Source organism: Chiloscyllium plagiosum, unplaced genomic scaffold (genome assembly GCF_037043375.1).
Source record: "Chiloscyllium plagiosum isolate Xiang-an unplaced genomic scaffold, Cpla_swu_hap1 HiC_scaffold_46, whole genome shotgun sequence".
NCBI lineage: Eukaryota > Metazoa > Chordata > Chondrichthyes > Orectolobiformes > Hemiscylliidae > Chiloscyllium > Chiloscyllium plagiosum.
In genome coordinates this window covers 14449767-14464890 of record NW_028270184.1, presented here as the reverse complement: position 1 = coordinate 14464890, position 15124 = coordinate 14449767, and the positions used below count along the sequence as shown (strand labels likewise).

At 44.2% G+C, this 15124-nt stretch overlaps 1 protein-coding gene across 1 annotated transcript; it reads right to left on the bottom strand.

Annotated features, from left to right (window-relative positions):
* Positions 1–1132: 1132 nt before the first annotated feature.
* Positions 1133–4528, bottom strand: LOC148136226 (general transcription factor II-I repeat domain-containing protein 2-like). Its single transcript, XM_087983605.1, has 2 exons — positions 4078–4528; positions 1133–1914 (listed from the first exon to the last, which is right to left on the bottom strand). Exons 1-2 carry the CDS (start codon positions 4526–4528, stop codon positions 1133–1135), a joined length of 1233 nt encoding a protein of 410 aa, XP_087839731.1.
* Positions 4529–15124: the final 10596 nt, after the last annotated feature.

The window sequence follows — 15124 nt, the reverse complement described above, 5'->3', positions numbered from 1 at the left end:
ACCACAATCTTCAGTGCCTCAGGCTCCCTGTGGTGTCTTCCCACTCGAATGTAAACTGAAGCCCTTCCTTTACAATTTGTTGACCCTGTTTCCAACCAGAAATCCGAGCAATTCACTTCCTCTTAATTATTATTGTCCTCTGATGTGAACCATCCCCCCACTCGCTGCCCGAGGGATTAATAGCCTTTTCGATTCGTTCTCTTCCCGGGAGGGTGAATCCCCCCCACCCCACCGACAGCTGCCCATTCTGGATCCGAACCTGCGATCTCCGCAACATATTACCAGCCCCTCCCGGGAGCCAGCCTGCACTTAGCCCAGGGGCCGCAGTGCGCATGCTCTCCTCCCAGACCGGGCAACACCGCGCCTGCGTACCCTTCTCTTTGTTGCGAGGGGTCCATTGAGCTTTGGGGTATGTTGGTTAAAGGTGGTGCAATTGGGAGTGTTCACTAAGTTTGCAGCGATTCTTTTCGTTATAGAGTTGGGAGTTCTTTGCATTCCCAATAACATCTGGAAGTATATATATAGAAGCCCAAAAAACGAGAAAATTCTGGAGAAATTCAGCAGCTTCAAAGAAAGAGTGCACTCGCCAAAGATCCTTAGACAGCACCTTCCAAACCCACGACCACTTCCATCCAGAATAGGGGTGGGCAATTAATTCTTCCTAGGGGCCACATAAGAAACCTGAGTTGTGTTGGAGGGCCGCACCAACAATAAGTTGAACATAATTCTGCTCAGTATTAATTTTCTCCCATTGTAAAAAGTACTAAATTATATAGTTTTGCACTGAAATTTATAATCAAATAAATAAGGATATTCTGTTACAATAAAGATATGAAATTGTGGAGTAAGTTAAATATAGAAGAAATAAACAGTAAAAACAATAATTTCAGTATTTCATTTTATTTTTAACATGTTAATCTCACAAACCAATAATGAAAAGTTGTTTCATTATTGTTCAGTATTACAAACAACAAACCAGTCTATACAAAAAGCAATAAGTGCTTTTCATGTTTTTCAGTTCTTTTTACTTGTTTTGTGAGAAAAATCCAGTCTGTTTTGGGCTTGAACAAATGCACTGAAATCTGGTTGAATGTCTGAGGTGGATATGCAAAGGACAGCTGAGAGGTGATCATCAGTGATCGAGGGTCTGTATTTGGATTTGTCGAACTTCATCACTAAGAATGTCTGTTCGCATATATAGGTAGATCCAAAGAGGACTAGAATCTTCAGAGCATGTCTCCTCGTGTAGAAAGTTCTCCTCTTTGAGGCAAGAGTAAAAATCAAGCAGTGAGACTGACCTAAAGTACTCTGCCAGAAGTGTGTCAGACTGCAGGTCAATGAGTTCAAGCTGAACATCACTAAGTGTATTCTCCACATTGCATGTAAATGGGGAAAAAATTATGTGCATTTCATTCTCAATCATTTTAAAGTCTTGAAATCGCCTTGAAAATTCACCATGCAGTGTTTCTAACATAGATGAGTACCTGTGGAGGTGATCTGCTGAAAGTGCGGCTTCCTTCAGTGTTGGCAAGTGGGTGAGAATGCTGTCCTCCATTTGGTTTGAAAGAAGCTGCAACTTTCTTATAAAAGCCTTCACCAAGTTGTACATTTCATGCATAAAAAGGCCCTTGCACTGCAGTTTCACATTTAGTTCATTCATAAGTGCAGTCACATCAACAGCAAAACCAAGGTCTGCAATCCAGTCTGCATCTGAAAGCTGTAGAATGCCATTCCCTTTCTTCACACAGAAATCTTGAATCTCTTCTCTCAGGTCCCATACACTTTTCAGCATTTTGCCCAGGCTGAGCCACCAGACAGCTGTGTGGTAGCCTATGTCACGATATTTAGTCTCATTTTCCTCCAAAAGTGCAACAAACTGCCTGTGATTCAAAGCTCTTGCCCTGATGAAGTTAACTATTTTAGTCACAACATCAACCACATGGTTGATAAGGAATTGGAATCCCTTGTTAAATGGAAGAGGGCGGCCTATGTAAAGATGAGGCGTGAAGGTTCAATTGGGGCGATTGAGAGTTATAAGGTAGCCAGGAAGGATCTGAAGAGAGAGCTAAGAGCAGCAAGGAGAGAACATGAAAAGTCCTTAGTTGGTAGGATTAGGGAAAACCCTAAGGCTTTCTATAGGTATGTCAGGAATAAAAGAATGACTAGGGTAGGAATAGGTCCAGTCAAGGATAGTAGTGGGAAGTTGCGTGTGGAGGCTGAAGAGATTGGGGAGACACTGAATGAATACTTTTCGTCAGTATTCACTCAGGAACAGGATATTGTTGCCGATGTGAATATTGAGTCACAATTAATTAGAATGGACGGCTTTGAGGTATGTAGGGAAGAGGTGTTGGAAATTCTGGAAAGGGTGAAAATAGGTAAGTCCCCTGGGCCTGATGGCATTTATCCTAGGATTCTCTGGGAAGCAAGGGAGGAGATTGCAGAGCCATTGGCCTTGATTTTTATGTCCTCGTTGTCTACAGGAATAGTGCCAGAAGACTGGAGGATAGCAAATGTGGTTCCCTTGTTCAAGAAGGGGAGTAGGAATAACACTAGTAACTATAGGCCGGTGAGTCTCACTTCTGTTGTGGGCAAAGTCTTAGAGAGAATTGTAAGAGATAGGATTTATGAACATCTGGATAGGAATAATGTGATCAAGGACAGTCAGCATGGTTTTGTGAAGGGCAGGTCGTGCTTCACAAACCTTATTGAATTCTTTGAGAAGGTGACTAAGGAGGTAGACGAGGGTAAAGCGGTAGATGTGGTGTATATGGATTTTAGTAAGGCGTTTGATAAGGTTCCCCAAGGTAGGCTACTGCAAAAAATATGGAGGTATGGCATTGAGGGTGAGTTGGAGGTTTGGATTAGGAATTGGCTGGCTGGAAGAAGACAGAGGGGAGTAGTTGATGGTAAAGGTTAATCTTGGAGTGCAGTTACTAGCAGTGTTCCGCAAGGATCTGTTTTGGGACCATTGCTGTTTGTCATTTTTATAAATGACCTGGAGGAGGGGCTAGAAGGTTGGGTGAGCAAGTTTGCGGATGATATGAAAGTCGGTGGAGTTGTTGACAGTGAGGAAGGATGTGTCAGGTTACAGCGGGATACAGATAAGTTGCAGAGCTGGGCAGAAAGGTGGCAAATGGAGTTCAATGTAGGTAAGTGTGAGGTGATTCACTTTGGTAAGAGTAACAAAAAGATGGGGTACTGGGCTAATGGTCGGATACTTGGTAGTGTGGATGTGCAGAGGGATCTTGGTGTCCATGTACACAGATCTCTGAAAGTTGCCACCCAGGTAAATAGTGCGGTGAAGAAGGCATATGGCGTACTGGCTTTTATTGGTAGAGGAATTGATTTCCGGAGCCCTGAGGTCATGTTGCAGTTGTATAAGACTCTGGTGCGGCCGCATCTGGAGTATTGTGTGCAGTTTTGGTCGCCATACTATAGGAAGGATGTGGAGGCACTGGAACGGGTGCAGAGGAGGTTTACCAGGATGTTGCCTGGTATGTTAGGAAGATCATATGAGGAAAGGCTGAGGCACTTGGGGCTGTTTTCATTGGAGAAAAGAAGGTTTAGGGGTGACTTGATAGAGGTGTACAAGATGATTAAGGGTTTAGATAGGGTTGACCATGAGAACCTTTTTCCACGTATGGAGTCAGCTATTACGAGGGGGCATAGCTTTAAATTAAGGGATGGTAGGAATAGGACAGATGTTAGGGGTAGATTCTTTACTCAGCGAGTCGTGAGTTCATGGAATGCCCTGCCAGTAGCAGTGGTGGCTTCTCCCTCTTTATGGGCATTTAAACGGGCATTGGATAGGCATATGGAGGATAGTGGGCTAGTGTAGGTTAGGTGGGCTTGGATCGGCGCAACATCGAGGGCCAAAGGGCCTGTACTGCGCTGTATTTTTCTATGTTCTATGTTACTTTTTAACACTGACTTACACAACACTTCCTGATGTATAATACAATGCAAAAATACCAATTTCTGTTCAGGGTCAATTTCTGTCACATTATCCTGCATTCTCTTTAAGAGTCCAACAATTTTTCCTGTTAAATTTGGGACAACCATCCGTTGTCACACCTGCCAGCTTGTCCCATTTTAGTCCCAACGTGTCCAAACGTGCATTTACCTCCGTGAACATATCATTACCAGTTGTTGTTCCTTTCATTGACTGCATGGCTGCCAGCTCCTCCGTGATTTTAAAGTCTGTAGTTATCCCACGTATGAAGATGAGTAGCTGGGCTGTGTCATGTACGTTGCAGCTCTCATCCAAAGCCAAGGGAAAAAAAAAGTCAAAGTTGACCGCTCTGTGCTGCAGCTGAAGCTCCAGATTTCTGGCAATGTCCCCAATCCTCCTCGTTACAATGCAGCGGGAGAGGGGCACATTCTCAAATGCCTCCTTTTTCTCCAGGCATATGAGTTCTGCAGAGTCCAACAAGCACTCCTTAATAAACTCTCCATCAGAAAACAGTTTACTGTTTCTGGCGATTTTGTGGAATATGACGTAACTTGTCTTGGCGTGAGTTGACATTTTGAGGGCCAGCCAGCAAGCATCACTTTTAGCTGTTCACGCACGCACGACATACACACGCACGTGCGTCCATGCGTAAATAAAAAAAACATCCTTTCCAAAGCAAAAGCAACACAGTTGTATTGCGTGCATGGCGTAAATACTTTTTCATTTATTTTCTAATTTAAGATTGACCTCATGCGGGCTGGACAGGAACGACCAAAGGGCCGGATATGGCCTGCGGGCCGTAAAATGCCCCGGTCTGATCTCGAAGGACAACGGCAGTAGGTACATGGGAACACCTTGCAAGTTTCCCTCTGAGCCATTCACCATCCTGACTTGGTAATATGCCTCCTACTCCCATACTGTGGCTGCATCAAAATCCAGGAATTCCCTCTCAAACGGCATTGCAGGCCTAACAACAACACATGGACTGCAGCAGTTCTCAAGGTCAGTTAAGGATGGCCATTAAATGCTGGGCAACAAGTGAATTTTTAAAAAGTCACCAAACTGATTGACTATGACTCTATGATTCCTGGAAATGGCAGGATTGACATCAGGAGAGAGATTGGACTGGTTAGGACTGTGTTCACTGGAGTTTAGAATAATGGGGGCTGTCTCATAGAAACCTAGAAAATTCTAACAGAACCAGACAAGGTAAATGCAGGAAGGATGTTCCCACTGACTGGTGAGTCCAGCACAAAGGGTCACAGTCTCAGGTTAAGGGTATGCCATTTAGGATTGAGATGAGAAGAAATTTTGTCACCCAGAGACTGGTGAACCTGTGGAAGCCTCTGCCACAAAAAAAGCATTAGATGCCAAAACATTGAATGTTTTTGAGAAGATGATGGATATTGTTCTTCACACTGAAGCGATTGAAGGGTATGGGGCTGAAGCAGGTACCAATTTGGATGATTATCCATGATCATATTGAATGGCAGAGTGGATTTGAAAAGTTGGTCTACTTCTGTTCCTATTTTCGATGTTTCTATGAAATGTTAATTCTGGTTCTCTCACCACAAATGCTGCCAGATCTGCTGGGTTTCTCCTGCACTTTGCTTTTATTTCTGACTTCCAGGATCCGCAGCAGTTTGCTTTTATGCAGAAACCCAGATATCCACCAGAAAAAAAGGTTGATTGCTGAAACTGATGCATCCTAATTTCATTAAATCAAGTGGTGAGACCCACTTTGCATTGATCCCCAGCAGCAGTGGTGTGGTTTAAATTGGGATTAGGACAGTTGCTTTCTGCGAATTTTTCTTTAACATAGACTCAAAGAGTCATAGAGATGTACAGCATGGAAACAGACCCTTTGGCCCAACCCGTCCATGCCGACCAGGTATCCCAACCCAATCTAGTCCCACCTGCCAGCACCCGGCCCATATCCCTCCAAACCCTTCCTATTCATATACCCATCCAAATGCCTCTTAAATGTTGCAATTGTACCAGCCTCCACCACTTCCTCTGGGAGCTCATTCCATACCACCCTCTGTGTGAAAAGGTTGCCCCTTAGGTCTCTTTTTTATCGTTCCCCTCTCACCTCTAGTTCTGGACTCCCCAACCCAAGGGAAAAGACTTTGTCTGTTTATCCTATCCATGCCCCTCATAATTTTGTAAACCCCTCAGCCTCCGATGCTCCAGGGAAAACTGCCCCAGCCTGTTCAGCATCTCCCCATAGCTCAAATCCTCCAACCCTGGCAACATTCTTGTAAATCTTTTCTGAACCCTTTTAATTTTCACAACATCTTTCCGATCGGAAGGAGACCAGAATTACACGCAATATTCCAACAGTGGCCTAACCAATGTCCTGTACAGCTGCAACGTGACCTGTACTCAATACTCTGACCAATAAAGGAAAGCATACCAAACGCCTTCTTCACTATTCTATTTACCTGCGACTCCACCTTTAAGGAGCTATGAACCTGCCCTCCAAGGTCTTTTTGTTCAGCAATACTCCCTAGGACCTTACCATTAAGTGTATAAGTCCTGCTAAGATTTGCTTTCCCAAAATGCAGCACCTCGCATTTATCTGAATTAAACTGACTACCTCCGTCTAGTCAGATGTCTACTTCCACTCAGTAATCTATTTCAAGTCAGTGAAGAGTGGACCATTTTACCTGGCAAATTCCTGCCATTATTTCCATTCTATTAATACAAAATCCTCCCCACCCCCACTGTCCACTAGAGTAGTGCCAAATGATTGGTGGGTGGCAAATGTTATTCCGTTGTTCAAGAAAGGCAATAGGCATAATCCTGGGAATTACAGACCAGTCGTTTTACATCTGTGATGGGCAAATTATTGGAGAGGCTTCTGAGAGACAGGATTTATGATTACTTGGAAAGCCATTCTTTAATTAGAGATTGTCAGCATGGTTTTGTGAGTAGCAGATCATCCTCATAAGCCTAATTGAATTCGTTGAGGAGGTGACAAAACACATTGGTGAAGGTGGAGTAGTGGATGTGGTGTACATGGATTTTAACAAGGTGTTTCATAAGGTTCATCATTGTCGGCTCAGTCAGAAAGTAACGAGGCATGGGATACAGGGAAATTTGGCTGTCTGGATACAGAATTGGCTGGCCCATAGAAGACCGAGGGTGTTAGTAAATGAAAAGTATTTGGCCTGGAGCTCAGTGACCAGTGGTGTCCCACAGAGATCTGTTCTGGGACCTCTGCTATTTCTGATTTTTATAAATGACTTGGGTGAGGAAGTGGAAGGGTGGGTTAGTAAGATTGCTGATGACATGAAGGTTGGTGGAGTTGTGGAGGGCTGTTGTAGGTTGCAACAGGACATTGACAGGGTGCAGAACCAGGCTGAGAACTGGCAGATGGAGTTCTAACAGGAAAAGTGTGAAGTGATTCATATTGGAAGGTCGAATTTGAATGCAGTAAACAGGGTTAAAGGCAGGATTCTGTGTAATGTGGAGGAACAGAAGGACATTGGGGTCCATGTCCATAGATCCCTCAAAGTTGCCACCCAAGTTGATAGGATTGTTAAGAAGGTGTTATGGTGCATTGGCTTTCATTAGCACAGAAATTGTGTTTTAAGAGCTGCGAGGTTATGCTGCAGCTCTATAAAGCCCTAGTTAGACCACACTTGGAACATTGTGTTCAGTTCTGGTCGCCTCATTATAGGAAGGATATGGAAGCTTTATAGAGGATGCAGAGGAGATTTACCAGGATGCTGCCTGGACTGGAGGGCATGTCTTATGAAGAAAGGTTGAGGGAGCTGAAGCTTTTCTCACTGGAGTGAAGAAGGATGAGAGGTGACTTAATAGAGGTGTACAAGATGGTGAGAGGCATAGATAGAGTGAATAGTCAGAGACTTTTTCCCAGGACGGAAATGGCTATCAGAAGGGGACATAAATTTACAGTGATTGGAGGAAGGTTTAGGGGAGATGTCAGGGGTAGGTTCTTTACACAGAGAGTGGTGGGTGCATGGAATGCACTACCAACAGTAGTAGTAGAGTCAGAGACATTAGGGACATTTAAGCGACTCTTGGATAGGCACATGGATGATAGTAAAATGAAGAGTATGTTGGTTAGTTTGATCTTAGAGTAGGATAAAGGGTCTGGACAACATCAAGGGCCATAGGGCCTGTACTGTGCTGCATTGTTCTATGTTCTGTGTTCCCCAATCTGCTAACATTTACTCCCAGAACAGTTGTCTTATGGAACAGAGAAAAGTATAGCACAGGAACAGGCCCCTAAGCCTGCATGGCTGTGCTGACCATGATGCCATTCTAAACTAATCCCATTCACTTGCACATGGTCTGTCTCCTCTACTTCCTCCCTATTCATATGTCTGTCTGAATGCCTCTTCAAATTTGCTAACATATCTGTTTCTACCACCTCTTGCAGCAGTGCGGTCCAGTCACCTGCAACCCTCCATGTAAAAGAAAACTTGCCTTGCACATCTCCCTTAAACTCCTTCCCTCTCACCTAAAACCTATGCCCCCGAGTTTTGATATTTCCACCCTGGGAAAAAGATTCCAACAATCCACCCTAGTCATGCCTCTCATCGTTTTATATATTTCTATCAGTTTGCCCCTCTGATACTCCAATGAAAATAATCCAAGTTAGTCCAACTTCTCCCTATAACTAATACACTCCAGACCAAATGACATTCTGGTAAGCCTCTTTTGCATCCTCACCAAAGCCTCCACCACCTTCCAATAATGTAGGAACCAGAACAGCACAATATACTCCGAAGTCTTGTACAGCTGCAACATGACTCGCCAACTTTCATACTCAGTGCACCAACTGATGAAGGCAAGAATGCCTTTTTTTCTAATTATTCATTTATGTTGCCATTTTCTGGGAATTATGAACTTGGAACACAAGGTCTCTCTGTGCTCCTCAAGGTCCTACCATTAACTGCATACTTTCCTCTGACACTTGACCTCCCAAAATATATCACCTCATGCTTGTCCAGATGAAACTCTCTAGGGTGTAGGTTTGCTCGCTGAGCTGTAGGTTTGATATCCAGACGTTTCATTACCTGGCTAGGTAACATCATCAGTGGTGACCTCCAAGTGAAGCGAAACTGTTTTCTCCTACATTCTATTTATATCTTTCTCCTGGATGGGGTTCCTGGGGTCTGTGGTGATGTCATTTCCTGTTCGTTTTCTGAGGGGTTGATAGATGGCATCTCGATCTAGGCGTTTGTTTATGGCGTTGTGGTTGGAGTGCCAGGCCTCTAGGAATTCTCTGGCATGTCTTTGCTTAGCCTGTCCCAGGATAGATGTGTTGTCCCAGTTGAAATGGTGGGTTTTTTTATCCATGTGTAGGGCTACGAGGGAGAGAGGATTCCTAGTAGCACACACTCAAATAAAACACTCTCAAACAAAAACTAACAAACTTAAAAGATCCAGTACAACCCATGGACAAAACCAACGTCATCTACAAAATTCCATGCAAGGACTACCACAAACACTACGTAGGACAAACACGAAGAAAGTTAGCCACCAGGATACACGAACACCAGCTAGCCACAAAAAGACACGACCCTCTCTCCCTCGTAGCCCTATACACGGATGAAAAAAAACACCATTTCGACTGGAACAACACATCTATCCTGGGACAGGCTAAGCAAAGATATGCCAGAGAATTCCTAGAGGCCTGGCACTCCAACCACAACGCCATAAACAAACGCATAGATCTAGATGCCATCTATCAACCCCTCAGAAAACAAACAGGAAATGACATCACCACACACCCCAGGAACCCCATCCAGGAGAAAGATATAAATAGAAAGCAGGAGAAAACAGCTTCGTTTCACTTGGAGGTCGCCACTGATGATGTTACCTAGCCAGGTAATGAAACGTCTGGATATCAAACCTACAGCTCACCGAGCAAACCTACACCCTAAACCTCAAACTGAGCTACAAACCTTCGCAAACCTTGCATGAAACTCTCTGTCATTTCTCCATTCAACTTTCCAACTGATCCGAATCAATCTCCCTCACTCTCTCCATCAATTTGTGTGTGGTCTGAAAAATTCAGTAATCAGACCAGCTACATTTTCATCTCAATCATTTACATCAAAAACAACAGAGGCCCTCAGCACTGATCCTTGTGGAACACCACTGAGCACAGACCTCCTCTTTGTCTCTTGTGTCCAAGCCAAGGTTGTATCCATTTTGCCAACTTACCATGAATCCAATGCAACTTAATCTTCTGGGCCAGCCTACCATGAGAGACCTTAGTAAGGTTTATGCAGACAACATCCACTGCTCTACCCTCATCAATCGTCTTAATCACTTCCTCAAAAGAACTCCATCAAGTTTGTGAGATAAGATCTCCCCTGCATAAAACCATGCCTATTAAGTCCAATAATTTCCCTACCACTGATGCAAGGGTTAATAGCCTTTCCTGGATTATCCATGTTTCCCTTCTTAAACAAAGGAACAACATTGGCTCTTCTCTAATCTTCTGGAACATCACCTGCAGCTAAACAGGATACAAAGATCTCTGTCAAGGCCTCAGAAATCCTGCCCCTTGCCTCCTTCAGCATCCTGGGGTTGATCCCATCAAGCCCTGGGGACTTATCTACCCTTAATGTTTTTCAAGCCACCCAAAACCACCCTCTTCTTAATATCGACATGCCCCACATTATCAACATATCCCTCCCAAATCTTACTGTCCTCCATATCCTTCTCCTCGGTGAATACCAATGTCCAATACTGATTAAGGACCTCACCCTCTTCCTCTGGCTCCATATATAAATCCTTCCTTTGTCCTAGAGTCAACCTGACCTTTCCCTGGTTATCCTCTTGGTCCTAACATATGTCCAAAATGCCTTGGGATTCTTCTTAATCCGACTTGCTAAGGACCTTTCATGGTCCTGCCTGGCTGTCTTAACTTCTTCATTACGTTATTTTCTGCTTCCTTTATATTCTTCAAATGCCTTGTACGCTTTCAGTTTCTTAAACCTTACATATGCTTCCTTTCCCTTTTTGGCTAAACTTCCAATATCTCTTGTCATCCATGGTTCCTGAATCTTGCCATCCCTATCTTTCATCCTCACAGGAACATGCTGGTCCTGAATTCTGATCAACTGGCCTTTAAAAGATTCCGAAATGTCAGAGGTGGATTTACCCTCAAACAGCCACCCAACAATCTAATTTCTCCAGTTCCTGCCTGAAGCTGTTGGAATTAACTTGCCTCAGTTTTGCACCTTCACCCAAGAACCAGTCTTATCCTTATCCATAACCATCTTAAAGCTAACAGAATTCTGATCACTGATCTGAAAATACGCTCCCACTGAAACTTTGATCGGCCGTGCTCAGGCTCATTCCCCAAAACAAGCTCTAACACCCATTCCCTCGTTGGAGTACTTACATACTGGTTCAACAAACCTTCCTGGATGCACCAGCAAACTCTGCCCCATCTAAAAGCCTGGTACTAAGGGAGTCGCAATCAATGTTAAGATCATTGACTACAAAAATCCCTGTTGTTTTAACATCTTTCCCTGCACTATTCCTCTACCTCTGTGGGCTATTGGCAGGCCAACAGTATAACCCCATCATAGTGACTGCACTTTGTTTATTCCTGAATTCTACCCATATGGCCTCATTGGATGTGGCCTCCAAGCTGTGGCATTCTCCTCAGTCAGTAACGCAATTCCTCCACCCATTTTACATCCTTCTCTAGCTTGGTTGAAACCTCTAAAACCTGGAATGTTAAGCTGCTGAGTGCTGCGCTTCTCTCAACCCAGTTTCTGTAATGGCTATTGCATTGTGAACTCATGTACTAATCCAGACTCAGCTATTTTACCTGTTACACTCCATACATCAAAGTAAATTAGGAGACAGCAATGGCCTATTCAGATTATCGCTGGAGTGTGCATCCAGAGACCCAGATAATGCCCTGGGGATCCAGGTTCAATCCGGCAGGCAGTGGAATTTGAATTCAATTTAAAAAACTGGCCATTGCTGATTGTCGGAAAAACCCATCTGGATCATGAATGTCCTTTAGGGAAGGAAGCTGCCATCCTTACCTGGTCTGGCCTACACATGATTCCAGAACCACAGTAATGTGCTTGATTCTTTACTGCCCTCTGGGCAATTAGGGATGGGCAATAAACGCTATCTGGCCAGCGACACCCTCATCCCGTGAATAAAGGGAAATAAAAAACACCTCAGAGTGCCAGTCCTACTGTGTTCATTAGCCTGGACCTGTCTGTCTTTCCTATTGGACTTATTTGGCTAAATGTTGATCTACTCCTCAACCACTTCACATACTCACCTACCGCTCAGACTCCCATCCCACTGCCACACTGTTTTAACCCCCTCCCGGAGTGACATTAGCAAACCCCCCTGCAACTGGTGCCCCTCCAGTTTAGTTGCAACCCATCCTACTTGTACAAGTCCCTCCTGCCCTGGAAGAGATCCCAATGATCGAAATATCTGAAGCCCTCCCTCCTACACCAGTTCTTCAGCTACACGCTCATCTGCATTACCTTGCTGTTTCTAGCCTATCCAGCATGTGACACAGGGAGTAATCCTGAAATTAAGGATTAAGAGGCTAGTGAGGTATTCACCTGTTGGTGTAACCTCAGGAGGTTTTGCTGTTCTAAAAATTCAATATAACTGCATCTTGTCATGACCTTGCATTGACAGAATCATGAAGGTCACATAAACATTTTAAATCTGTGTACCATAAATACCACAGGCCTTTTTCAGACTACAAACTTAGCCTGTTATTCACTTTCAGTCAGGAACAAATTATACTTTTCCACCAATCTCCTGTTTAACAGCATAGAACCTTGTAAGGGGACCTGGCTGTCAGGGGAGGGAGATGAGAAAGATCAAAGTGCCCTCTCAGTGTGACCCTGAAGAACTGTATCTAGGCTGAAGTACTGTTCCTGTCGTATGATCCTCCCCTCAGACTGTCCTTCCTAAGCTCCAGTTGGGTGATGTTAGACATTCAGGTGGAAAAGACTAAAGAAGTACAATGAAGTGTTGAAAAAATATCTAGTTCCCATCCATCCAGAATATTAAACATCAGTCCAATCAGAGTAAACACAGTTTAAAGGTACATTACAGATAGAGGCCATTTGGCCCATCACAGCTATGCCAGCTGAAGTGGAGTTGTCCAGCTGAGTCCCATTTTTGAGATTTTACTCCAGCGAGCTGCAGGTTCAGACACTTTGAGTGCAGAACCAAGTCTTTTGTTTTAAAAATGTGATGAAGGTTTCATCCGGTGAGATCCTATCAGACAATGAGTTCCACATTCCCACCATCCTCTGAGTAAAATGGATTTGCCCTCCCTTTCCTATTCCTTCTACCAATTAATATAAGTCTCTGCCCTCTGTTTACTGACCTCTCTAAATGGGCGCTTTCTACCTACTCTATCACAATGCCTCAATCTTTGACACTTCAATTAAATCTCTCCCCCATTTCAAAGAAAACAGCATAAACTCATTCAGGTTTTCTTCACAGTTCAAGTTCTCTCGTCCTGGTAACTTCCTCTGTAAACCGCATCTCTTCTCTGTAGTGTCATCACATCCTTACTGTAGTGTGGTGACCTGGTCTATACTGTCCTTGTAGGACCTATCGTGTCAGTTTACTCAGTTCAATGGATGACTGGTCTGCGAATGACGTGTGACGCCAGCAACGTGGATTCAATTCCCACACCGACTGAGGTTACCATGAAGGACTGTCTTAGCAACCTCTACCTACTCCAAGGTCTGTCTCTTCCTCCACACTTCTCCATATCATCGATTCCCAAATTTTCCTCATCAAATTCATTATCACACAATTATCTCAACTGAATTTGCCTTTTCTCCGTTCATTTGGCCAGTCTATTGACATCTTCCTTTCGTCCGTGACTTTCTTTCTCATTATCAATAACACAGCTCTCTAATGTATCAGCTGCAAATGTTTAAATCACAGCCCCTGTAATGAAGTCTCAATCGTTGATATATATCACAAAATTGTGGATCCCGACAAGAAATAGGTATGATTCAGTCCGGTTTGCAATTGACACTAGAATCCAATCTCTGCTGTTGTGTGTGAATTTGCTGGTGCCTTAAGGGGTTATTTGACTGAGTGGATCCTTGCCCACACACGAAACAGGTGATTGGCCTTTCTCCTGTACGAACAGGTCAGTGAGTCAACAGACTGCTTTCGCTTTTAAAGCTCTTCTAACAGTCAGAACATCTGAAAGGTCTCTCATCAGTGTGAACAAGTTGGTGTGTCAGGGGTTGGCATGACTGAGTGAATCCCTTGCTGCACACAGAGCAGGTGAATGGCCTCTGTGAGTGCATTGACATGTCATTATATCGTTTCTGCTTTTAAAGCTGTTCTTGCAGTCAAAACATCGAGAAGGTCTCTGATCAGAGTGTACATGCTGGTGAGTCCGGAGACTTAGAGTCCTAGAGATGTAGAGCACGGAAACAGACCCTTCGGTCCAACTCATCCATGCCGACCAGATATCCCAACCCACTCTAGTACCACCTGCCAGCACCTGGCCCATATCCCTCCCAACCCTTCCTATGCATATACCCATCCAAATGCCTCTTAAATGTAGCAACTGTACCAGCCTCCACAACTACCTCTGGCAGTTCATTCCATACACTTACCACCCACTGCGTGAAAAATTTGCCCCTTAGGTCTCTGTTATATCTTTCCTCTCTCACTCTAAACCTATGCCCTCTACTTCTGGACTCCCCCATCCCAGGGAAAAGACTTTGTCTATTTATCCTATCCATGTCCCTCATGATTTTATAAACCTCTATAAGGTCACCCCTCAGCCTCCGACGCTCCAGGGAAAACAGCCCTAGCTTATTCAGCCTCTCCCTCTAGCTCAAATCCTCCAACCCTGGCAACATCATTGATAAAGCATTAAATCCCTTCCCACACTCAGGGCAAGTGAATGGCCTCTCCCCAGTGTGAGCTCGCTGGTGTGTGCAGAGGCTTGATAACTGAGTGAACCCCTTCCCACATGTGGAGCAACTGAATGGCCTCTCCCCAGTGTGAATGCGTCAATGAGCTTCCAGTTCAGATGGGTAATTGAACCCCTTCCTATAGTCCCCACATTTCCAAGGTTTGTCCATGGTGCTAGTATCCATGTGCCTCTCCAAGTTAGGTAAAGCCTCAATCACACAAAGATCA

What these genes read in the sequence shown, in the direction of transcription:
- LOC148136226 (XM_087983605.1), bottom strand. Translation starts at nt 4,528, where the DNA reads ATGTCAACTCACGCCAAGACAAGTTACGTCATATTCCACAAAATCGCC. An exon ending in AAAATGGGACAAGCTGGCAG is followed by an intron (nt 1,915 to 4,077) that starts GTGTGACAACGG and finishes TGACTAAAATAG; the next exon opens with TTAACTTCATCAGGGCAAGA.